Source organism: Cibotium barometz, chromosome 45, assembly GCF_041138505.1.
Source record: "Cibotium barometz isolate CiBa-2024 chromosome 45, ASM4113850v1, whole genome shotgun sequence".
Classification (NCBI taxonomy): Eukaryota; Viridiplantae; Streptophyta; class Polypodiopsida; order Cyatheales; family Cibotiaceae; genus Cibotium; species Cibotium barometz.
The window spans coordinates 36,236,289-36,263,223 of record NC_141090.1 but is presented as its reverse complement, the minus strand read 5'-3'; the positions used below and the strand labels follow the sequence as shown (position 1 = coordinate 36,263,223).

Below are 26,935 nucleotides of genomic sequence, written 5' to 3'. Positions count from 1 at the left end.
AAGATCCACCGTATCGCTAGTGCCCAAGTGCCCCTTGCTGGGGGAGCTCTAGCCTGCAGCCGCTAAAAAAGAAGCTCCTTCCAAGGCTCAGCGCCTGGAAGCAGCCCTCGAACAATAAGCTTCCCCAACAAGGCTCTACTCTGATCAGTTGGATCTATAATGCCCAAGCCCCCTTGGGCCAGCGGAAGAGTAATAACTGCCCAAGCAACCTTTGCTCGGGCCGGCTGACCATCCCGCCCTGACCAAAGAAAGTTACTGATCAGCCTCTGTACCTGGCTGATACAGGAGTTCCTCGAGGATTTTTGGACCAGGCTCTGGGCTAGCAGACAGGCACGCAGGATCTCGGCTTTCCAATGGCTGGTTACCCACAGGGGCTCTACAGTTGGCACCTGGCTTGTCTACAGTGGCCTTCCGCCGGTCTGCGTCCGATGCGGCCACCCATTGGAGAGACAGCGACATTGCCTATAGGACTGTCCACAGGCGCAATAGATTTGGCTGAGGATTCTGGGCATTTTGGCCCCCCTCTCTCCAGAGGGAATGTATACGTGGAGAGCCGCTGCTTGGTCGACTTCGTCAGGGCTAGCTATGGGATACGAGACGGAGCAGACCAGCCAGGCCATCAAATTCATTGGGGGCCAGCCTCGCCTTGTTCCTTCACCGGATTTCTCGACAGCCGGCTGGACACAGGAGAGGGATTTACGATGGGAGCTCCTCAGCAGCCTCACCATATGGTTCACCTGGAGAGCCCATTGTTTCAGGGCTTTTGAGGGGAGACTGGAGCCACCAGCAGAGACTGATCGAGCTATCTGGCAGGAGCTGATTCACACCCTGCGAGGACAGTATGACCGTATCCGGGGCGACTCGGATCGAGCGATCTTGCGACGCCAGGCTTTCCACACCACTTGGCGCAGCGGCCCTTTCTATACTCTACACGCGGGTACCCCCCGCTGGCACTACAGGCCACCTGTTTGGATTTTCCCCCCTCCTATTGTATGATATAGCCTCTCAGTTTATTTGTACTTTTCTGCACCTAGGGAGAGTCGCCCCGTCCTCCTGTCATCAACACGTGGCTACGAGCTGTGGAATATAGAGCTGCCACTCCTCAAATCCAGTCTGGCTCAAAACCCAGGCGAAGCATAGTGCCCTCCAGAAAACCCCAATGGACTCTATCGTATGCCTTGTCAAAATCGAGAAGCATAACGACCAAGTCCTCGCCGAGAAACCTAGCTCGGGCCGTTGCCTCCTAGAAGGTGAAGATGTTGTCAAGGATACTGCACTCCTTGACAAAGCCTGTCTGGGTAGCATGAAGCAAATCCCCAAGAAAGGGCTAGATCCTCAAACTCAAGGCCTTGGCTAGGACCTTGTAAACAGTATTGAGGATCGTAATAGGCTTCCATTGTCGAATATCATCTGACACTCCCTCCCCCTTGGGGATAAGAAAGATCAAGCCCTCTGAAAAACTCTGTGGCATCACCCCAGTGTCCAAAACATGCTGAAAACCCTTGCGGAGGCTTGGCCCCAAAAGGTCCCAATAGCGCATGAAAAAGGCTTGCGTCAAACCGTCCTCCCCAGGGCAACTATGACGCGGGAGGGCCCTCAAAGCCTCAACAAGCTCATCCTCTGAAAGGGGCGCACCCAAAGCTGTGCGCATACGATCTGTGACCCTCCTCTGCACATGGGTCCACACAGTCTGTCTGCAAGCATCACGTGCCTCCGTGGCTGGCTCCGTTGAAAGCAGGTCTCTGTAGAACTCAGTGGCAATAGCTCTAATCTCCTCGGGCTCAGTGGTTAACGATCCGTCCTGCCTCCTAAGCTGGCGTACTCCTGCTCGAGCATGGCGGGGTCCGGTGATCTCAAAAAACTCCCCAGTCACTCTATCACCAAGCTGAGTCCACTGAGAGGCCTGGCGATGATAGTAAAACTCGTGTCCCTGCTCCTCTGCCTCTCGAACCTCTTGACGTGCCTGGCTCAGCTGGGACGCCACCCACTCACATGTGGGTTGCTGCTCCTGAAGGCGCTGGAGTGAAGCAAGGCTACGTCTCAAGTGATGCTCCCGCTCTCGTGTCTTTCCTAGCCGTGTCAAGGCTGTAGCGTGCAAAAAAGAGCTGAGCTCGATGAGCCCCTGGGCACACTGGCCTGTTGCATCCAGGTCAGAGCTCTGGCTATCCTGCCATATCCTCTCAATGTTCTCAAAAAGACTGGGGTCTGTAAGTATCCTCTCTGGGATCCTCAACTGCAAGTTGGTCTCCTGTGTCCTCTCCGGGAGCGGGAACGGGAGGAGGCGAGGGTGGAAGCGAGGCGGGAGGGGGGACGGGGGAGGGGGGGTGGAGGTGAAGGGGGGGGGCGCTGGCATCTCCTGATCCTCAGTCTACGCTGGGGTCTCCTCCTGGAGGGGAGCAAAGCTGTTCCTCACTGGAACCCAATGATGCTGAGGCTGCCTGCTGCTGCGTCGGTCTCGGGGCATGCTGCTGTGGCTGTCTCCCTCTACGGCGCCCCTATCCAGGTTGCCAATCAGAGATCTTTGTGGGCTGAGCAAGTGTCCCGGGGGCTGCCTGCCGAGCCGCATCTGTGGACGGGCCATCGGAGGTCTGCTGTTGCGATGAAGGTCGGGGTCTCCTGCGAGGGCAGGCTTTGGCCAGGTGGCCGACCTGCCTGCATATAAAACACTGGTTCGGGAGCCTCGAAAACTCCACTCTCTGATCCATCCATCCCCCCCCCCATCCTAGGTAACTGAATGACCTTTGGAAGGGAGATGTCAGGAACCAAAACTCTGACCGAAGGCAGGCCCGCTGCTCTAGCCACCACTGAAGCTGCTGTGGGGCCCGTCTCAAGCACCGAGCCCACCAATGATCCTATCCTGAAGAGGAGCGGAAGGTACTCGCGGCAAATTCCAGGAAAGCAAACTGTGACATGGAATAGGCGCTCTCCTTGTTCGGCCGCTGCTGGGTCGAAACCATGCTGCCAATGTCTGTAGAAGGCCCGAGTGCCCCTGATGTCAAGGGGACTCATGGCTAGGACCTGGGCCACGCTCTGGGCTGTCTCAAACTCAATCTGGTAGTGTCCGTGGCCCAGTAACTGAACGTCCAGGATCTTGCCCACATCTGCAAGAAGGCGGGCTTGGAGGAGATCCCGGATCTCCCCTCTGCTGGGGCGGGTGCCAACTATACGGCAGATGGTGGAATGTACCTGGAGGCGTTCCAGCTCTGCGGCGAGGCTCGCTTCCTCTTCTTGCGGCGAGGCTCGCTTCCTCTTCTAGCGAAAGAGAAAGCTTGATGGGGGTATCCTCAGGGGGGGGCGAGGGGTTGCAAAAGAGTCCCTCTGAGGTGGGGCGGGAGGGGCCTCCATCAGAGTCTGAAGTTGAGTCGAGGGCGAAGCGGGATGGGGGGAAGCGCGGAGCGGGGAGGGAAAGACCGAAAGCGAGGGGGGAGGGGCGGATAACAGAGGGGGGGGAGGCGAGGGGGAGCGGGAGTGGAAGGGCGCGAGAGGGGAGCGGGAGGGGTGCGAAGGGGGGGGGAGGGCGAGGGCAGGCGGGTAGGCGGGCGCGAAGGGGGCAGGAGCAGGCGGGCGCGAGAGGGGGGCAGACGGGCGCGAAGGGGCAGGAGGGCACAGGGGGCGGCGGGACGCGGACGGGGCGAAAGGGGGGGCAGACGGGTGCGGCAGGGGGCGGGGGGCCAGGCGGGCGCGAAAGGGGGGGCAGGCGGGCGCGAAAGGGGGGCGGGGACGGCGGGGGGGGGGGGGGGGGGTACGAAGGCGCGAGCAGGCGGGGAGGCGAGAGCTTAGAGCGAACATAGTTACCGGACAAGTGCTTTCCCTTTTTACCCAAAATAGGTGAACTTGGCCAAAAATATCAACTTTATGCTTTCCTTGGCATGTACTCCAAGTTTTAGCCCAAAAATATCAACTTTATGCTTTCATTGGCTTGTACTCCAAGTTTTAGCCCAAAAATATCAACTTTGTGCTTTCCCCAAGCTTGTTGGCCAAGTTTCAAGTAGGCTTCTCCTTTTGTCCACCTGTAGATGCCCAAAATAATAATATGTCTAGTCCGTCTTTAATAATATGTGAATACACCGACTTATAAACATTATAAATCACTTTGATGAATAAAATCCCATGCTGCTCATGTTTTGTCGCCATCTTTCAGGCCAAATCCATGTCAGTGAATGCTTCAGCTTTCTTCTGTGGAAAATCCCCATTCACACCTTGGTTCCACTCAGTGTGTGAAACATTGGTCAAGATTGGTCTAAATGGTGACAGAATAGCCCATTGCTTAGAACTTAGATAACAATGTTTGCCACAAGACATACTGCTTCTTACGTGAGGAAATCCCCCGCACTTTCCAATGAACCAGCTTCATAAAGACAAGAAACAAAGTCAATGAAAGCGAGGCCGCGGCTTGCCTTGCCTTTCATTAGCAACCAACACTGCACATACATCATCCCATGTAGTCACCCAAAACTGCAAAAGCATTTTGCAAAACCCCAGAAGAGGGTTGACCGGATGCAGAGGGCTGATTCCATTGTTTACCTCTTTCACTGGGCTGATTCCATTGTTTACATCTTTCACTCGTATACCTTCTATCCCAAGGGTTGACAACACGGCCTTGTCTCTCAAGAGCCAGAGGAGAAGAAGGGTCATTAGCCATGGTAGATCGAGGGTGCAAATTATATTGCATAGGAAGAGATCCACGTCCTTGGACAGAAGGCTGATGGTCTCGAGAATGAGCACCACCTTGACGTGAAGTAGCCCCCCCTTGGCCGGATGACTGACCCATCTTTTTGCCTTTACAACTAACCACATCTTTCCAAGGAGCCTCCTCTTGAACTACTTGTTTTCCTCTATCCTCAACTTGGTGTACATCAACATGTTGTGCATCAGAAGTATTGTATGTGCCCTCCACAACCATGTAAGAAGCCTCCTTGCCCACTTGAGACTCCACGTTAACATTGTCATTGAGCTTGCATGAAATACCCCAATTGACCACATTGAAAACAATGTCCAACAAAAGCTTCCCAACGGAGCTTGAAATGCATACACCTCATTCTTGTTGACTTAAGGCACAACCATGGAGGACGGGGACAGGCGGTATTCCATAACATACATAATCTATTCCGATTGTTGGACCTAGAACAGGGTGGAACCAAGACTTTTCCCAAAGATTGCATTGCCTCATGCAGCAGCCAATACATAGCAGAACAATTCTCCACCTCCACCTAAATGGGACATTCCTGCCTAAGAATTTCGTGAAACTCAGCCAAGGGTCTCCATGGGATAGCATGCACCAACTTGCCCTCAAAAAACAAAGGCACTTTCTGAAGCACCAATTGCCGAGCTTCAGGCGTTTTAAACATAATTTCAAAAAACCCCATTGGGTCCATCAAAAATTTCATCTACCACATCTGACTGCAGAAGGGAAGTCAACCACTGACGGATCATATGCATTGGCGGCAAGCGCCTTGTGAAAAAGAAAATTGCAGCCTTCTCATGGAAGGCTCCCAGGACCTGCAAAACATGGGGCATGTCCATTGACACTTTCAAAACATCCAAAATATCCACTGCCTTTGATTCATTATGTTCCACATATTCTTGAAGAAGGGAGTTCGTGAAATCCAACAAGTAATCCCAATCCACCTGTGCATAATTACGAACATTGTTTGACCCATCATCCAACAAGGGCATATTTGTCTCTACGGTTGCTGCCATAGTAGACTCTCTCTCTCTCTCTCTCTCTCTCTCTCTCTCTCTCTCTCAACTATGTAGATAGATGGGCGTGGATGGCATGCCATTCATTGATGTGTGGCCAGCAGGGAAAGACATGACCAAGGAGAGGCCTCCTTTGCTGAAATTCAGGGATGCTCTTACTCGTCATGCTTTTATGGCCATATGGGTTGCATTGAAAGGCACCAAGATCTACATAGGGGATGGCCTCACCCCTTTGCAGGTGGAGCAAAGAAAGGTTGGCATGAAAGAGGTTCACGAGGCACACAAAGGAGGGAAATGGGCCATCTATTGGGATGGTTGGGTCATCATAACAGAGAGATGCCCAACATGATGAGATAGGGTATATGAGACTGTAGGCCACTCTATGGGCTATCCATAGGTGTCACTCATTCCTTGGTATGTGCCTTGTAGGCCTAGATATTATCAGTTAGGACCTATGGTACTGTTAGTACTAGTTCCGATTGGGACACCTAGTACATGTATGACACCCATTTAGGGGTTCATCATATTAGGTGTATCTTTTGTACCTTCTATCTCTTCAGCAATACATCTACAGTAGCACGCTTTGCTTCAGGCCTTCTTCTCCTGTTGCTTCCGTTGTCCACTCCACCCAACAGTGGTATCAGAGCCAGCCTTACACTTGTGTTCTAGCTCTCCTTAGCCTCCCCCGAGTCCTCCATTGCTCATTGGGAGTCTGCTGCCCTGCTGGTCGTCACATTTACAGCCTGTTCGAGGCTCTTCAGCTGCTGTCCAAGGCTTCCAGAGCCTTTTTGTCGCTATAACTTGCCTTATTGCTGCTTCCACGTTGAGGCGACTGCGTCTAGGCCCTGCTACAGCATTTTCGAAGTCTTCTACAGCACCCGTGGCCATCTGTCGCCACTTTTTGTACTGCAGATCCAGGCGCCCAGCTCCTACGACCTCAACCAGACTCAGATCCAGGCGCCCAGCTACCTCTCTAAAGTCATCTGCAGGAGGCGTCTTGCTGTCGCGACCGTTTCCAACCATTTCGAAGCAGATTTGTGTCATTTCGTGAGCTTGCCTCCAGTCAGATCCAGCCACGTGGCACCTCAAACGGCTGCAAGGATACCTCAAAATCAGTCGCTTCTTGATTTCTTAGCAGGGTGACCAGTTTGAGGACACATTTTCGGAAAGTTTTACTGCTGCTTTGGAGGATTTGGAAGTTGGCAAATCAAAGGGCTTTTGAGGGCATTTGCTGTCCTTCACTTCCTCTTGCTGTTAGAAGCTCCCTCGAGCATTTTCAACAGTTCAGGAAGCTCTTTTATTGAGGTATTTCATTTCTGCAAATTTTTTTCCATTTATTTGCAGCTTCTTTGGCATTGGATAAGGCCCCGTGCTGCCTTGGGAAGGTCCTGTGTTGCGTTGGGATTTTTTATTGCAGGTCGATACTTTGTGACAGTTGCACATTTGCAGTCATTTTGTGCACAAGGCCTTGAGGCTCATTTGGTCACTTTATTTGCAGTTGACAGCTTGAGGCTCCTAATCTTGCCTTTGTCACATTTGGATTTGTGCATTTGTTTGCATAATGGCCAGTGGCAAGGATGATCTTTTTGGGGCTTTCGGTGCTGACGACAAGCTTGATGGGGTGAATTATTCTATGTGGTCATGTATGATGAAGCATGTCTTGGTGGCCAAGAATTTGTGGAACATTGTGAATGGCAATGAGCCTAGGCCTGTCAGGCAAGCTACATCTTCCTCACATCCAGTGGTTCTTCCCGTGCTGCTTTTGTACCTCCTACTCAGGAGATGATTCAGTGGGATGGCCGTGATGCTAAGGCATAGGCAGTGATTGCTCTTTTTGTTAAGAAGAGTATTGTACCTCATATCAGATCATGTGTTACTACTAGAGAGTCTTGGGATAAGCTTGCCTCTTTGTATCAGGTACGCAACGAGGCCCATGTTGCCTATCTCCGCAAGTAGTTAGAGGATCAACATATGAACGAGGGTGATAGCATGGATGCCTATTTGACAGCTTTCAAAGATTTGAAAGAGCAATTGGCCAACATTGATGAGGATATTCCTGATTCTCAGCTTGTATCCGGCACATTGGATGGATTGCGTGACTCTTACCAAGGTTTTGCTACTACCTTGAGGTTGGTTGCCATGGGCAATGCCAACTACTATTCCTTTGTTCAGTTGGTTGCACTTTTATTGCAGGAGGAGCAGAGTCGCTCTAACAGAAATGCCAGTATGCGTTCTGATCAAGCATTTGCAGCCAATGATGGGAATAAGGGAAAATTTCAGAAATCTGCCCCTAAAAATATAGCAAATCAGTCTTCTTCTTCATCATCCCAGGGTGATCAAAAGAAGAAGAAGAGGTGTAATTACTGCAGGGTTGCAGGCCATGATATAGCTGAATGCAGGAAAATGATTGCTTCTGAAAAGAAGAAGAAAGAAAAGGGACTTGCGGTCTCCACTGCCTCTGGCAATGATGCCACTCCTAATGAGCATGCTCATTTTGCCACGGAACAGTCTTGGAGTTTCATAGTCCAATGCCATTATGATCCTTCTGTACATGATGCAGGTGATGCTTGCATGTCAGTTTCAGCTTCCATGTGGTTCTTTGATAGTGGTGCTTCTAAGCACATCACTTCCTGCAGGACATTGTTCACTTCCCTTGCTGATGCCCCAAAGGGGGGTTCTGTGACGTGTGTCAACAATGCATCCTATATGGTTAAGGGTGTTGGGCAGGTTGCAGTCACTTCAGTAGGCAATGTTGTCACTCTGGAGAATGTTTTATATGTGCCAAGCATACGCAAAAATCTTATTTCCATTTCAGCTTTTGCTACTTGTGGACATAAGATTGTTTTTGATGGGCATAGGTGTGCAGTCTATGACTTGAGTCATGCCGATGCTATTGTTTTGACTGGTACTCTTCAGGGGGGCTTGTATAGCCTGGATGCATATGATAGATGCAGTGATAGTTCAGCCCATGATGCCCATGCTGTGGATGCAGATGTACTCCTTGACACATATTTATGGCATGAGAGGTTTGGTCACCTCAATCTTAATGCCTTGGTACGGTTGCCACAAATGGTTGAAGATATGCCACAGATGCGCATGCCTACTAAGAAACATATCTGTGAAGCTTGCCTACTTGGCAAGATGCACCGCTTTGCTCTCCCCAAAGATGGCAGAGTTGGGGCATCTCGCAAGTTATTTCTTGTTCACAGTGATGTGTGTGGTCCCATGAAGACCGCATCTATTGGTGGCTTCTACTACTTTGTCACCTTCATTGATGACTTTACCAGGTACACTTGGATATTTGCATTGAAGTCCAAGTCGGAGGTGTTCACATGCTTCAAGCACTTCATTGCCTTGGCTGAAAATGATGCAGGCTTGAAGATTGCCAATATGAAATCTGATAGAGGGGGGGAATACATGTCTAAAGAATTCAATGATTACTTGGCAGCCCGTGGTATTCATCATGAGTGCACAGTGCCTTACACTCCTCAACAGAATGGAGTAGCTGAGTGGAAAAAGAGGACCATTATGGAGATGGCTAGGTGTATGCTTAAGGGCAAGAATTTGCCTAATATGTTTTGGTTGGATGTAGTGATGTGTGGAAATTATGTCTTGAACAGATGCCCAACTAAAGCATTGAGAACAGTCACACCCTATGAGGCTTGGAAAGGTCTCAAGCCATCCATTTCCCATATGCGTACTTTCGGGTGTTTGGCCTATGCACATGTGCCTTCACAGAGATGGACAAAGTTGGATGATAAGGCTATCAAATGCATATTTTTGGGATACAGTGCAGAGAGCAAAGGTTATAGACTTTATGAGCCCTCATCACGTAGGGTGGTTGTCAGTAGAGATGTTATCTTTGATGAGACATCCTCTATGCCTTTGCGGGGTTGCAAAATGCAGTCCACACTTGGTGTCTCGGACATTTTTGACAGTCTTGTGCCATTGCTTGGTTCCGATGCCTCCGATGATGCACCACAGGATACACTCCTCCACATACTGCTCATTTACAGCCTATCACACAGTCCGGACAACCACCTGTTGTGACACAGATGCCACATGCTCTTGAGGATGTTGTGGAAGAGGCAGTAGAGCAGGAATTGGCTAACATAAGATAGCCTAAAAGAGATCCTTGTTGGTTCTTTGACACTTTGAAGGACAACAAGTTAGATGCTCCTTTGCCAGCCCGTACGAGAGCTGCAGTCAAAAGAGATTTGGCAAACTCGGTTGCTCATGCTTTGATTGCTACAGCATGTGATGAGGAGCCTGTTTGTCATAGAGATGCCTTTTCAAATAAATTGTGGATGCAAGCCATGCAAGATGAATTGAACTCCATTCATGCCAATCAAACCTGGGAGTTATGTGACTTGCCTGCAGGTAAACATGCCGTGGGGACTAAGTGGGTTTATAAAGTGAAGAGGAAAGCTGATGGTTTAGTTGACAGGTACAAAGCCCGTCTTGTGGCCAAAGGCTATGCTCAGAAAGAGGGCATTGATTATGAAGAAACCTTTGCTCCCACTTCACGTATCACCACCATTAGATGTGTTATTGCCGTGGCTGCCCATAATAATTGGGAAGTGCATCAGCTGGATATCAAGACAGCATTTCTCATGGTCTATTGGCAGAGGAAGTCTATGTTGCACAACCTCCTGGCTTTGAGGTTGTAGGTTCTGAAAATAAGGTATGCCGGCTTAAGAAAGCCTTGTATGGATTGAAGCAGGCACCTTGGGCTTGGTATGACAGGATTCACACTCATTTGCTCAGCCTTGGTTTTCAGAATAGTCCCACAGAGGTGACTTTATATATCCGCAAGAGGGGGGCAGATTTGCTGATTTTGATGATTCTCACTGGGCCACATCCCAAGAAAATTGCAGATTTTAAATGGGAATTACAGCAATCATTTGCTCTTATTGATCTTGGCCAGTTGCAGTACTATTTGGGCATACAATTTGCTCGGACTGAGGGCGGGATTATTATGTCACAATCCAAGTACATTGGGCCGCTCTTACAGAGATTTCAGTTTGAGGACTGCAAACCCGTCTCCACCCCATTAGAGACTGGTTTTTGTTTCTCTGTTGAAGATACCAGTGGACCTTGTGATGCTACCTCTTATTAGCAGGCAGCTGGTTGTTTACTTTACTTGTATCATACTCGGCCGGACTTGCAGTACGTGGTCTCCCAGTTGAGCAGGTTTATGCACAGTCCCACTCATCACCATTGGCATGCAGTGTGTCTTCAGATATATCAAAGGCACACAACACTTGGGCCTTTTTTACAAGGCTGATTCTTCACTTATCATGCATGGGTTCACTGATAGTGATTGGGCTGGTTGCTATGATACATGCCGATCCCATAGTGGCAATTGTTTCATGCTTGGCTATTCATGCATCTCTTGGTTCAGCAAGAAGCAAGCGACAGTTGCCACATCTAGTTGTGAGGCTGAGTACAGAGCAGCTTTCACAGCTACAGTAGAGTGTGTTTGGCTACGGAAACTACTTGCAGATCTTCTAGTTGGTTAGACTATTTCTACAGTCATTCATACTGACAGTCAGAGTACAGGGCAGCTTTCACAGCTACAGTAGAGTGTGTTTGGCTACGGAAACTACTTGCAGATCTTCTAGTTGGTTAGACTATTTCTACAGTCATTCATACTGACAGTCAGAGTGCTTTGGCTATTGCACGAAATCCTGTGTTTCATGCTCGCACGAAACACATTGAGGTTCATTACCACTATGTCAGAGAGCGATGGTCAGATGGTGACATTCAGTTGTCTTACATTCCCACTGAAGACAACTTGGCAGATCTCTTCACGAAGGCTCTCTTGCGACCAAAGTTTGAGGCTTTTCGACAAGCTTTACACTTGGTACCATTTGTTACGTGATCTGCTACTCTGTACAGTCATAGGTTGCTATATCCATATTGGACAAATTTGTGCAACCATAACCTTTAGTCTTCAGGTATCTTGAGACGTTTCTTGGATACTTCAGTCCATACCGTCGAGGGGGGTTTGTAGGCCACTCTATGGGCTATCCATAGGTGTCACTCATTCCTTGGTATGTGCCTTGTAGGCCTAGATATTATCAGTTAGGACCTATGGTACAGTTCGTACTAGTTCCGATTGGGACACCTAGTACATGTATGACACCCAGTTAGGGGTTCATCATATTAGGTGTATCTTTTGTACCTTTTATCTCTTCAGCAATACATCTACAGTAGCACGCTTTGCTTCTGGCCTTCTTCTCCTGTTGCTTCCGTTGTCCACTCCACTCAACAGAGACCAATGATTTGCTTCACTTAGCTACATGGAATAGCAATGTGACTTTATGGTATGACGTGGGTGGCTTCACCAAGACTTACTCTTGGTGAGTTATCATTTTTTATTCAGAGACTCATTGAAGCTTCGAAATGGGGCTACTTGAGGTATCAGGATGTGTATGGGAGTCAGCATAGAGAGGGCAGACATGCACCACTAGGGGGGCGGGGGTCAGGAGGAGTGGCATGCCTGTTTAGGCCCCACATATGCAGAGTGCTCACAATGGTCAGGTAGGATGAGGAGGCCTGTTTCATGTGGATGCCTTTAACCTGGCCAAGCTCCCAGATATTACACATTGCAGTATGTTATTTCCCACCAGAGACGTCTCCCTATGCATGGGATTTGTTGCAAGATGGACAGTGGCCATATGCCCCTTTGTTTGCAGATATTATGGAGTGGCACAAGAGGGTCGTAGCAATTGTTGGTATGCATACATCACCAGTTGGTTTGAGTCATGGCTTTGGGATGGACTGCCTCCCCCCTTTGAGTATAGCTTGGACACCACCCACACAACCACCACCCCCACTGCCCCCCCCCCTCTTTTGTTCATCTGTTATGGCAGGAGACCAACTGCATCATCCGTCTAGATCTCACTAGACTTCATACACACCGGACATGGGTATCCCAGGCTGAGCTTTCCATAAAGCTTCAGTTTTTCAAAGAGCATTTCTTGAGGGTCAGTGGGGATGGTTTTTGTTGTATTTAGGGTTAGGGTTTACACATGCTAAGGTTGATGAAAGGTATCCATGGTGCGAGTGTGTGCAGAGGTAGTGAGAGAGAGATGACGAAGCTCAGAGTGTTGCACAATGATGATGTAAATCCTTCACCAAGTACATTACTTTTATAGGCTTAGAGCCTTATCTTTTGACTCAATCATATGCTAATACAATGACACATGTTGCACATATGACATGACTGCTTACTATGTACACACATAATATCTAGCCTTTAGAGGCTGTTCACACACATGGGCACAACTACACACACTAAGGGGTGGTTCACATACATACACTTGCAAAGGGCTGATTTACACACACAAAGCTCTGAATCCTGACAACAAACCGCTCCCCCGACCCCCCTCTTCAGAGCAAATGTGGAGAAGTGCCTGAGAAAGCCTTCAGCAACATCATCAATGATGGCCTTTGGATGACACACTATTGGTGCCAACACCCGAGCCTGAGGTCAACAAGGCATGATAAAGGAGCTCCACCATAGCTGGAAAATCCAAGACCTCCCCCGTAGCAATAAGCGCCTCACCCCCCCCCCCCCCCCCAAAAAAAAAATAAATAAAAAATAAAAATAAAAATAAAAAAATAAAAAATAAATTTAAAAATCATCGTAACTTGCAGGTGCAATAGTTTGCACTCATGCAAGAGGTGAGGCTATGACATGGAAACGGAACCTTTTATACGATCAAGGTCTTTATAGACACTATATTTACATCTCATTTTTAGGGGACAACCCGGGCAGATCGTAGTCTTTCTCATCAATAGAAAGACCATGTATTGCTACGGTGTTTGCCATTTCTTGTTCAATTTCTTCTTGTTCTTTTGCTAAGTTATCATTTGCTACAAAATAAGCATGATGCTTTTCTTGTTTTTGTTCCATTTTCTTGAAGCATAGCTTCTTTATGCCCAAGTCTCTTGCAGTACTGACATCAGATCTTGCTTCCCTTTTTGTCCCTCCATTTACTAATTAGAGCTCTGTCAAGGTCAAGACCGCTGTTATCTTCCTCCTTTAGCCTTCTATCTTCTTCGATAAGCATAGCCACTCTATCCTCTTGAGACGAATCTCATGCTAGTTAAAGAATATATAAGATATGAGAAGAACGTGATATCTTTTGTATGCTCTTAAGAAGCAGAGCTACCTTGTCATCGTCATCAACAACTCCTCCTATGCTCTAGAGTTGTTGTGTGACTAATACAATATTGCACAGGTGTTCACTGAGTTCATTACTCTTACGCATCCTTAGATCAAAGAATTTTTGCGTTGAAAATAGTTTTGAATTGACAATCTTCATTGATGTCTTCCAAGAGCCATACTTTTTTTGGACCCTCCTCAGCTCCAGGCTCCGTGTCAATTCCTTCGACAATGTTCCAAAGCCGATCTTTCACAAGCATGAGCTGCATCTTTGTTTGCCATGTTGGGAAGCTGGTGCCGTTGAACTTGACCATGAAATAGGTGCTTGATGAAGTGGCCCAATCCATTTTGAAGGATTGTTGAGTAGAGCCTCTGGAGGCCGTCAGTTGGTGTCAGTTGTCAAGGTTGCTGGGAGGCCAAGATGAGAGAGTGCAGGCAGACGGAGAGACATCAGCGGGTTGAAGCAAAAGGAGCAGAAAGCAGTGAGAACGAGGATGGCTTAGATGTAGGTTGTCTTGACAACGAGCAGAGGCAACGTCAACAAATGCAAAAGAATGTGGGCGGCGAGGAAACTCCAGCAGCGACACAGAAAGGGAGTTCCACCCAGGGAGTGGGTGGCTCGGCCGTGGTCCCCCCCTGCCCCCCCCCCCTCAAATCCGGCAATGCTATCACAAGCGCCACCAAGGTGATGTATCAAACTGTGAGCGAGATTGAGGCCAATAAGAGCACGATCATTGATGTCTTCCAAGAGGCATACTTTTTCTGGACCCTCAGCTCCAAGCTTCGTGTCAATTCCTTTGAGAATGTTCCAAAGCCGATCTTGCATAAGCATGAGCGGCATCTTTGTTTGCCATGTTGGGAAGCTGGTGCCGTTGAACTTGACCATGAAATAGGTGCTTGATGAAGTGGCCCGATCCATCTTGAAGGATTGTTGCATAGAGGCTCTGGAGGTCCTTAGTTGGTGTCAGACTCGGCAGTTGTCAAGGTTGCTGGGAGGCCAAGATGAGAGAGCGTAGGCGGACGGAGAGACATCAGAGGGTTGAAGCAAAAGGAGCAGAAAGCAGTGACAAGGATGGCTTAGATGTAGGTTGTCTCGACAACAAGCAGAGCCAGCGTCAATAGATACAAAAAAATGTGCGTGGCGAGGAAAGTCCAGCAGTGGCACAGAAAGGGAGTTCCACCTAGGGAGTGGGTGTCTCGGCCGTGTTCTTTGCCCTGCCACCCCCCCCCCCCCTCCCCTTTCCCAAGTCCGGCAATGCTATCACAAGCGTCACCAAGGTGATGTATCAAACTGTGAGCAAGATTGAGGCCAATAAGAGCATGATCATTGATGTCTTCCAAGAGGCATACTTTTTCTGGACCCTCCTCAGCTCCAGGCTTCGTGTCAATTCCTTTTACAATGTTCCAAAGCCGATCTTGCATAAGCATGAGCAGCATCTTTGTTTGCCATGTTGGGAAGCTGGTGCCGTTGAACTTGACCATGAAATAGGTGCTTGATGAAGTGGCCCGATCCATCTTGAAGGATTGTTGCATAGAGGCTCTGGAGGTCGTCAGTTGTCAAGGTTGCTGGGAGGCCAAGACGAGAGAAGGTAGGTGGACGGAGAGACATCAGTGGGTTGAAGCAAAAGGAGCAGAAAGCAGTGACAATGAGGATGGCTTAGATGTAGGTTGTCTCGACAACGAGCAGAGGCAGCGTCAGCCGATGCAAAAAAATGTGGGCTGCGAGGAAACTCCAGCAGAGGCACAGAAAGGGAGTTCCACCCAGGGAGTGGGTGGCTCAGCCGTGGTCTTGGCCTTTCCCCCCCCTCCCCCCCCCCAATGCTATCACAAGCTCCACCAAGGGTGGCAGCGAGATGGAGGAGTAGCGGGAGGAGTTGGCATTGTGGTAGTGGTGCTCAAGGTGGTGCTAGCAGGGATGCAACCGGTGGCGATGTTGTGTAGGTTGTCTCGACAACGAGCAGAGGCAGCGTCAGCAGATGCAAAAAAATGTGGGCTGCGAGGAAACTCCAGCAGAGGCACAGAAAGGGAGTTCCACCCAGGGAGTGGGTGTCTTGGCCGTGGTCTTGGCCGCCCCCCCCCCCCCCCCCCCCCCGGCAATGCTATCACAAGCTCCACCAAGGGTGGCAGCGAGATGGTGGAGTAGCGGGAGGAGTTGGCATTGTGTGAGTGGTGCTCAAGGTGGTGCTAGCAGGGATGCAACCGGTGGCGATGTTGTGTAGGCGGATGCTGAATATATCGGCAGTGGTCATCGAGAGTTCCAGTCATACTCCACAGACATGCATGTCCCACGCCATGAGGATTGGCATTGGTCAGCTGAGTGTCGTCACACTATCTTCACGGAGAGCAGAGGGCATCCCATGATGAATATCACCTTGAAAGAAAGCTTAGTCAGTTGCTGACTCTGGTCAAGTGGTGGTCTAGTTTGACTAGTGGGTCAGAAATAGGATGACACATCTCAAACCCCACTGCAAACAGGCAACGACAGCATTTGTGGACCTTTTAGTACATACGGGAATTTAGATGGCATGCCCTCAAGCGTCTCAACTCTCAGATTGTGCAAACATGCACGTGTTTTATTTATTATCTGGACCACTCCACCTTGCTTGAGTTCTATATCAATATATAAGCCTTTGTTTCAGCAATGACGGGCATGATAAATGAAACTTCGATGTAGAACTCATATAGCTGATTTGACTCTGAATTTCAGGTATGTAATGGACGAACTTGGCTCTGCAATCCGGCACAGTGATGAACCCAATTTTAGAGTGGCTCCATTCATGTACATGCCAGATGGAACTTTACAGTCTGCTATCAGGTAACCTTTATATTTTTCCTTATGCTTCTGTTGCATTTCAGTCCAAAGTAGGGTTTAGTTTCCCTGGCATGTGTTTAGTCTTAAATTATTTGATTATGTGCTATCATTAATACATGTCAAGATGCATGGAGGATAATCCATGGATGATAGTTATAACCCTTATTCGGGGAAAAGGTGTGAAATTGTCTGTAAGAAAAAGGAAATTTGTTTTTGTTTTTGTTTTTTTTTTTTGTGCACGCTCAAAACTAGTGAGTTTAAGAGCTTTTGAAATATTTATCTCGTGTTCAGCCTTGGAACGATTGAGTGTAAGGTTAGTAGTTGGGTGCAAGTGTGTCAAATCCCCCAGGGTCACCTTGTGGGGAAAACCTGTTGTTACAAGACCCGAAACCTGCAAACAAAGCCATAAACCGTGAAGGGGGTGCAGGCCTGACTCACCACCCAACCATGAGAGCCGTGGGCAAAGCCCACAAGACCTGGCTGTCCCCACCGAGCCATGAGCTGAGCTAACTAGCAAGACGCACCGACTAGTCTCTACCCCATGACGTCCCATACCGCCACGGAGCTACCCTCGCAGGCCTCGAGATTGCTGCGGCCTTGGCTGCATGAAGTAGGTGCACGTCTGCACTAGATCTAGGCTCCTGATTGCAGAGCTCTCGCATAGCCTCGTGAGACTCTGACTAACTGATTGACCTTGGCTACCCTTTTATAGGCTCTTGGCTGGTCACCAGGCGTCCACACATGTGCGCCCGCCTGTCAGTCCATCCCTAGCTCAGCTTGCCAATCAGCCTGCCTAGCTCCAAGCTACCCCAAGCCTCGAAGCTAGTCTTATGTGCGTGCTGCACACGGTAGATACACTCTGTGTACATGACATACTCCCCTTCCTCTAAGAGCTCACTCCTGAGCTCAGTAAAAACTCAAGGTAATCCTGCTAAAGGGTAGTCAATGTCTCCCATGTAGCGTCCTCCTCAACACGATCCTTCCACTTGATCTTGTATTCCGTGAGTAGCATACGCCGCAATCGTCTTTCACAAAATCCAAGAATCTTTTCTGGTTTGTGCGGCACAAATGTTATATCCTCGACATCTATGATTTCTTGAGAAGTAACTAGCTGGTCTGCTCCACCCAGTACTTCCTTAAGTCTACTGACATGAAATACGGGATGAACTTTCATATGAGAAGGCAAGTCCAATTCATATGCAACTGAACCAATTTGACGGTTAACTATAGTTGTTTCTCGTACCGGTACGAATGGACTCGTACCGTACGAGTTTTTTTTTCTTTTTTTCCTCCAAAAAATTTTTCCATTGAAAAAAAAATCCAAATGCTTTAAAAAAATATAGAAACCCTGCTTAACGAAGATCCCAAATGCTCGCAATACTTCGCAACTTTCGTGTCCACTCAGTATTCCATATGGGGTTGTTGAGAGACCTAAAAAATCTGGCGAGGTAGACTGGTAGTGTACACTTGATTGGTAGGATGAGAGAATCTTGCTACATCCCTGGTATAGGTAGACTAGACAGTTAGATTCTCAATTTATGTACGAGGGAGAAGATTTGGACATGGCCATTTTGATCTAGAGAGGACTCCCTAAACCTATCACCCTAGATGCACTGCTCGTATTTGTGCAAGGACGGTCCCTTAAACGCTACACTGGGAGACCTTTGGTATTGCATTACCCATCTAGGTTTTTTTTTGGAGACAATCGGGAGATCCAATTGGGGGAGATACATATCCATGTTTTGGTTCCTCAAGCACTGTAGACTCCCCCCCTCCCAACCTTCCATCACATTCAAGCTTGAAGCTCCATAGGTTGTAAGTGTAAAAAATAAAAACCGTATTTTATCGTACGGTATCTGAAAATTTCATATCGTACCAAAAATTTCCGTACGATATCGTATTTTCGTATCGTGACAACTATGCAGTTAACCCGAAATGGTCCGCAGTATCTAGGGGATAATTTCAAAGATCGGCCTGTCCGTAAAGTCTCAGAATCTTTTGGAACTCGCAAATACACGATCGTTTCTTCAAAGAATTCTCTTGGTGAACGATGTTTATTAGAATAAAATCCGTCTCTATCTTGAGTGTTTCTAATAGATTCCTTCGCAACTTGTAACATTTCTTGCATGGCTTACAAAAAAGTACGCGCTGCATCATGCCAAAGTCTGGAAAATCCCATGGTAACAGGTGATCTAGGTTGAAATCTGTACATAAGCATAAAAGGACTAAAACCTGTACTCGTATGCTTAGTATTGTTACATGCAAATTCTAACATAGGAAGATAATCCTTCCATGAACCCTGTCTTTTGGAGACATGCACAAAGCGTGTCCTCCAAAGTCTGATCCACCCTTTTAGTCTGGCCATCAGATTGAGGATGATCTAAGGAACTCAAATTCAAAGTTGTTTCCAACTTCTCAAAAACAAGCCTCCAAAAGTCACTTGTAAACTTAGAGTCCCTATCACTGACTATGTCTTGCAGTAAGCCGTACAGTCTAAACAATTGCTTGATAAACTACTTGCTAATTGCGTAGCTGTAGCAGTCTTCCATGTAGGTAAAAATCTAGCCATCTTTGTCAAGCAGTCTACCACAACCCAAATAGAATCACGGCCTTGACGTGTTCTTGGCAATCCGGTAATAAAATCCATCGAAATACTTTCCCATTTATTGATCTGCAAAGGATGTAACATCCCAACCTGTCTAAAGTGTTCAGCTTTATTCGCTTGACAAATCTGACACTTGAGGACATAATCTTCAACATTCCCTTTCATCGTTGGCCAATAGAAATCGAGTCTCACTAAAGCTAATGTCTTGTGTATCTTGGGGTGTCTAGCAGAAGGAGCGTCGTGACACTCCTTATTAAGAATCTTGGACCTAATGTTCGGGACCTGCGGTACACAAATTTTGTCATTACGGAACAGTAAACCATTCCGAATCATCCACTGGCCTCCTGCAGCCTGAATCATCCACTGGCCTCCTGTAGCCTGAAGCATAGGCTACTTAGTCACCGAGTCTTGGTCAATCAATGAGCTCCCGTCTTGAATTCTCTGCCAATATGGATCAAAATAACTATCAGTCTTGCAAAGCCTTGTCAATGACTGAAATAAGGCAATGGAAATATCAGTGAATGACAAAGTATTCACCTCTCTTATCTGACTAAGCGCATCTGCCACACTATTCATGGACCCCTTGTGATAGCATATTTCAAAATCAAAATCTTGCATTAACTCTGTCCATCTAGCTTTTTGTCCTCTCAAATCAACTGCATCACACATACTTGATTGAATGATGATCAGTCAACGCCACAAACTTAGAGCCATATAAATAATGTCTCCAAACCTTGAGAACGTAAATGATAGCGTAAAGCTTCTTCTCAGGGGTTAGCCAATGAGATTGAGTATCATCCATCTTTCGACTCTCGAAAGTAACATGTCTACCATCTTGAAATAGAGCAGTGCCGATTGGATAGTCACTCGCGTCGGTCTCAAGAATAAGTTGATTCGATTTACGTCCACGACCTTTCAACAAGTCGGTCATTGGTAGTGTGAGCTGAGAGTACTCCCGCACATATTTTCGAAGAAAAACAACAAAACCGAGAAAAGAATAAAGTTGTCTCACTGTCTGCGGTATCGACCAAGCCAAAACCTTTTGCACTCGGTCATAGTCAATGCTCAACTCCTCTCGTGTGATCTTGTGTCCCAAGTAAGTGATTTCTGTCAAAAAAACTCACATTTACTAAATTTAGCGTATAGTCGATTCTGTCTTAAAATAATCAAGACAATTGTAAGGTGTCTAACATGATCCTCGAGAGTATGACTGTAAACCAAAATATCGTCTAGGAACACCACCACGAACTTTCCTAAATGTTCACGAAAAAGATCGTTCATCATTTGCTAGAAAATGGTTGGAGCATTGGTCAACCTAAAAGGTAATACGAGAAACTCGTAATGGCCATACCTAGTCTGAAAGGCAGTTCTTTCGACGTGCCTTTCGTGAATACGTATCTGGTGGTAGCCAGTACGTAAATCTATTTTCGTGAAATACCTCGCTCCCACTAAACGGTTAATCAGGTCATCTGATCTAGGGAGAGAATAGCGATTCTTGATTGTCACTTTATTCAGTCTCTTGTAATCTACACACATTCGTCAGGTGTTATCCTTCTTTCTCCGAAGTGGCATAGGTACATCCCAAGGTGATTTACTTGGACGAATCTAGCCCATCCTCAAATAGTCTGCGAGTTGTTTAGCCAACTCATCTTCCTCAACCTGATTTATCCTGTAAGGCGGAATGTTAACAGGTTAAGCATCAGGGACTGGATCAATATGATGATCCACTGTCCTTTCGGGTGGTAAACCCGATGGTAGCTCCTTAGGAAATACATCTTGAAACGAGTCAAGTAACTTCTTTAATTCTTTGCTTTCAAACACACTTAATTCATTAACATCCATAGCAGGGACGAGAAATGAAGAAAGTGGAATCAAGACAGAGTGGAAAGTAGTATACAAAGAAGAATCCATTATATTTTCAAAATCAACTGTATTTATGAGAGGTCCTTGAGAGGGATGTATATAATCACCTTGAATGCAAAACTGGATGTTCCTATGTTCAAAAGAAAAAGAATGACCAAACCAATCTATTTCGACCTTAAGGGTCTTAAACCACTCAATCCCTAATAGCAAGTCTACGTGCTCTAGGTGCATAACATAGCACTCCAGAACATCGTTGTAGTCTTGAATCCGGATTGGTAGCTTCTCCACCTTTCGATCCCACACTTGCCGACTTGCAGGTAAGCGTACCTCGTAGGTATGATCGCTAGGCGTTGTGTCCAGACCCAATTTCTGCACAAGTTTGTAATTGACAAAGTTGTGTTAGCTTCCGGGGTCCAGAAGAACGTGTATATTATGGCCGTTCCCTTTTACATAAACTCGGAGAAGATCGTGCAAGCCGAAAACCTTAGAGTTGAATAGACGATCAGAACATGTACTAGGGTAAGAAAGAACATTGACCAAAGTACCTGTCAAAGACAACTGGTTGGCTGCCTTTGTCTTGGATCCTGCGTTGGTCTTGGCACCCTTCTTCTTCGGGCACTCGTTACGCATGTGTCCTTTTTCTTCGCAGATGAAGCAACGTTCCTCCTCCTTGAGCTTCAAAGCCCTGAGGAGACAGTTTTTTTTTATATGCTAGAGTCAAATTAGAATTCTTCGAAGGTTGGTCCCTAGACTTCCCTTCTGTCGTGCTAGTCATGGGCGCGGAGAACTTCATTTTGTGCTTGTTTCCTTGCTCGGTTATGGTCTTGGTTTTGAAAGAGACCATCGTATCATCATAAATATGGGCAGAGTGAATGGCCTCGTTCAAAGTTTTGCACTTGTTATTCTTGACCTGTAAATGGTACGAGTCTGGTAATCCTGCTATGAAGAAACGCAAAAGAGTAGTAGAATCCATCTTCGTAGCTTTCAAGTCTCTAAATTTCTAGAGGTAGACCTCATAAGTGAGGTTCTGCGATGTCATGGTCAAACTGGCAAACTGAGCAACTATGTCGTAGTCATCCTCCTCCTTGAGGAACTCCTTCTTGAAAACTTCTTCAAACTGCGCCCAGGTTGTCGGTTTAGGTGTAAGCCCAGCAAGGCGTGTAGTGATAGACTCAACCACGTGTCTAAGAGATAAAGTTATAAAGAGAGAGAGGGGAGAGAGAAAAGGGAATGGGGATCTTGCACAGTACACCACACTGAGCGTGGAACAGGCCCCGCCCCCTTTCAGGAATTTATTGAGGAACAATCCATGGGCACGTTGGCTAAGATCAATACAATCAATGAATACAAAACAGACAGATATGCCGATGTAGGATATCCAAGTCGATATTGATGTTGTGATGGCCGTACGGACGCGAGCCCAGTACGAGCGGACGTCCGGCACGAAACACCACGTCTTTGCCGCACGCGGCCCTTGATGGCTCATGACGGCTCCACCGGCCTGTCGAGCGCGTTGCGCGCGTTTGCCTTGCGGGTCTCACCGACACTTGCCCTTCATGCCCGGCTCGGCTCCAGGGGCCTCACTCGGGACTTGCCTTCCATCCATGCCCTGCCGGCCTAGGGTCCATTGCGGCCCCGTCGGCACGGCCTGGCCCGCCGGCCACGTCGGCGGCCGTTTTTCCACCGTCCACGGTCCCGTCGGCTCATTCGGTCCCGACTCCGTCAAGGTAGGGAGGGCATCCCCCGGAGGCACTCGGCTCCCGTGAACACCGCTCGCAACGTGGGAGGCCTAACGTGCCTACCCGGTGCGTGAGTGCGTCTCGGTGCCTACCATGGGTCCATGCTTTGCCCCTCCAAGCACTTCCTCCCCATATAGATGCATTATATTCGGGGCGGTCTAGCATACCCCTCGGGCACCATGTCCCTCTGGATAGAAATCCCGCGACGCGTCACGGTAAACGGCCGTTTTGGCCGTTGTATTTTTGCCATTTTTCAAATTTTTTGGCTTTTTTCATATATAAGGTTGGAACTTCAAGCGCCCGCTCGAGAGTTCCCCCGATCCCAACAAAATTGGCGAGGTTGTTGCGTGGTCTCGCCGGAGCTCCTGTCTGAGCTGAGTAAAGAGTGATTACCTTCAGCAATGCAGCTTTGCCGGGAAAGTAAGAGTCTTCATTAGAGTCGAGATTTGTTAGCCAAGTTGACGCCAACTTGGTTTGCAAGATCTTTACTTCAAATCTGACTTCACATTCCTTTGTCGTTGGAGCTTTGTTTTGAGCCTTGCTGCTCTCCGATGCCCCGTGCGCTCTTTTGTGCCGAATCTTTAATGGACAAGAGTTGCCCACCTCACTGACGCCAGCTTGGTTTGCTCTTCTTGTACCACTTCAAGTCCTGCACTTTGTTGTCTTGGACCTTGATGTCCTGCTTCAACCTGTTTAGTACATAAGTGCATCCATTCTTAGTGACAAAGTGCCTTTGGCCCACCTGACTCCAAGTGAAACCACCGCGAACCTTTGGCATTCGAACTTTTGCACTTCTTCGGCTTCGGTTCACCTGACTTGAGTGCTCTAGCTTGCCTTGACTCCAAGACCTGCTTTGCCATGCTCTAGCCAAACTGTCCCTCCACCTGTTCAGGCGGTTTTGACCTTTAAGCCATAATCTGCCTGTTTCTGTTCATTAAGGCGCAAAGTCTTTCCACTTCGTCTTGCTTAGGCCCCCATGACACCATGCTGACCTTTACACGGCTCCGTTTCCTGACTCTGCACCATCACCTTGAGCCTTTGACGCTCTGAATGTGTCTTGCCGTACTGCGAAGCCCCAGTCTTCTTTGACGTCATCCCAACAAGCTCTGCTTGGACGGCTAGGAGCCAAGTTTTACTTGCTTGAACTTCGCCTCGGGTCGGTTCTTCTTCTTTTGCTCCCGCTTTGCCCTTATGGCTAGATTTGAGTGCTTTCCACATCCAAGCTGCCATAGAACTTCAGTGAGCCAGCTGCCACCTTGACGCACCCAACTGCATGCACACTGCCACTAGCACACACAGCTGTTTCCATCTTCTGGTAACTTGGTCCAAGAACACGCCTTCGAACTTCAGTGAGCCAGCTGCCACCTTGACCCACCCAACTGCATGCACATTGCCATCTGCACATCTAGCTGTTTCCATCTTCAGGAGTGACCTTGGAGAGCCAAACGACTCCGGTCCACTTGCCCAACTCCAGTTGTACAAGATCACGCCCTCACCCAGAGTGCTATGTGCCCGGCACTACGGTTCCATGTCCTGAACTCGAGCGATCACAAGTAGTCCCCTTCATCAAGCTCGCTTTCCACAGCCCTTCAACTCTTGTGCCTCTGCAGCCCTTGGTGGCCTGATTTGGCACGTTCCTTCAAGTTGGCCCTCCCCGGATTGCTCCAGTTCGGGCCGGGGTGTGCCCTCGGCACGATGCATCCTTGGACTTTCCGGGAGGCCCAGGGCTCTTGGCGCCGCGCGCGGACTTACCCTCACCCAGGCGGTTGCTTCGGAGGTGAAGTGACGCGGGCTCGCTGGCCGCAGTGGGCGACCCGGCCACAGAGGGAGCCATGGGGTCTTGGTGCCTCTCCTAGGGCTTACCCTCACCCGGCTCGGTACATCGGAGGAGAAGGAGGTGACGCGTGCGCGCTGGCCTCGGCGGGCGGCACGGCCACAAGAAGGTGAATGGGTCATGGGTGTTTTGGTGCCATCGAAGGGACTTACCCTCAACCGCATGCCCGGAAGCCCAGGGCTCTTGGTGCCTCTTCTTAGGACTTACCCTCACCCAGGCAGAACGTCGGAGAAGAGGATGAGAAGAAACCCAGGGCTCTTGGTGCCTCTCCATAGGGCTTACCCTCACCCCAGGCGGATCGCGAAGGTTCAGTGTATGGCCCTTCATGGCCTGAAAGGGGTATTGACGCCTTCTGGTCTCACCCTGCTTTTGCACTGCGGAAGGAGTGCGGGTTCGGCTTGCTGCCTCCCCCCTTGAGGATCCTGGGTTGATCTGAAGAGGCTTCGGCTCCTTCCGGCCTAGACCTCGTTTTTCTCTCAGCACATGGAGAAGTTCGGGGCTTCAGCTTTGCTGCTTCCACCCAAGGCGCAATCCTTGATGATCTGGAAGGGCGTCGGCTTCTCCTGCCTAGCCCGTTTCTTCGTTGGTGAGGTTTGTGTGGCTCCTTTGCCACGAGGCTCGCCATGGCCTCAGCGGGCACCTTTGCCGCTTGTCTTCTTCATGAGTTGGCTCGGCGGCTTCATTCTGCTCTTGATGGGCACCACACCGAGACGACGTCCCATTCCGCCGCCTCAAGTTTCTTAGCATAAGCGGACCCGGTCCCATTCCCGGCGCTGCCTCCGCATGCGTGGCCCCTTTGTCTTTGTCTTTGACCTTGAGTGACCTCCAGCCCGCGGTCCTCATCTGAGGTGCTGCTGGTCCGCGTGCCACCCTTGTCTTGCCAGCCTCGCCGTTTTCTTTGAGCTCTTGAGTTGGCGTTGGTGGTAGCTCTGAAAGATCCCGAAGCCTGACGGCCCCCACGAGGATCAAGCTAGATGCTTTCTTCGTTCAGCACTGTTAAGTGGTAACTCTTAGAGATCCCCAAGCCCGCTGATCTTCCATTACTGAAAGTGCTGACGGCCCCCACAAGGATCCAGTTTGATTCTTCCTTCGTTCAGCTCTTTGCCAACGTCGAAAGTTGGGTCTTTGCACCTGTGACCTCACCTCGGCTTGAACCCAACTGTCCACTGACCCCAAAACATGTCGGCCAACTCAGGAATTTCTCCAAAAGGACCACGCGGTTGCGATCCCCTCGGAAAACTGATCATTTTTCATATATAGCACTTCCCCAAATTCCTTCGTCTTGAGGCCCAACGGGAGCTGCGCGGTCCACCCCCCCAGGCGCCGTCAGCTCGGGGTCCCGATGGGTCCGGCCACCCATGCCATCCTGTGCCTTTCACCCTGCTCCACAAGATCGGTAAAGGTCACGACGGGCAAATTCCGCTGTCTTGAGGCCCGAATCTCAGTTGGCAATTTTGTGCCGTTTTCGGCTCGTGGCCGTCACTTTGGCTCGACTCGCCGTTTCGCCGTTTTTCGGCCGTTTTTGCCGTTTTCGACGTTTTCGCCGTTTCTGACGGTCCCGCCGTTTTTCTCTTCTGAAGCCCATGTTGGCTCTGATACCAAGTGTGATGGCCGTACGGACGCGAGCCCAGTACGAGCGGACGTCCGGCACGAAACACCACGTCTTTGCCGCACGCGGCCCTTGATGGCTCATGACGGCTCCACCGGCCCATCGAGCGCGTTGCGCGCGTTTGCCTTGCGGGTCTCACCGACACTTGCCCTTCATGCCCGGCTCGGCTCCAGGGGCCTCACTCGGGACTTGCCTTCCATCCATGCCCTGCCGGCCTAGGGTCCATCGCGGCCCCGTCGGCACGGCCCGGCCCGCCGGCCACGTCGGCGGCCGTTTTTCCACCGTCCACGGTCCCGTCGGCTCATTTGGTCCCGACTCCGTCAAGGTAGGGAGGGCATCCCCCGGAGGCACTCGGCTCTCATGAACACCGCTCGCAACGCGGGAGGCCTAACGTGCCTACCCGGTGCGTGAGTGCGTCTCGGTGCCTACCATGGGTCCATGCTTTGCCCCTCCAAGCACTTCCTCCCCATATAGATGCATTATATTTGGGGCGGTCTAGCATACCCCTCGGGCACCATGTCCCTCCGGATAGAAATCCCGCGACGCGTCACGGTAAACGGCCGTTTTGGCCGTTTTTAGCCAAAAACGGCCGAAACT

General features: G+C 49.1%; 1 protein-coding gene across 1 annotated transcript in view; it reads left to right on the top strand.

Annotated features, from left to right (window-relative positions):
- Positions 1 to 26,935, top strand: part of LOC147612699 (uncharacterized) — an 88,189-nt gene that overhangs the window by 37,672 nt on the left and 23,582 nt on the right. The window contains exon 7 of the mRNA XM_086783266.1: positions 16,584 to 16,691. Coding sequence (XP_086639392.1) covers positions 16,584 to 16,691 — 108 coding nt within the window. The remainder of the gene's footprint in view (positions 1 to 16,583; positions 16,692 to 26,935) is intronic.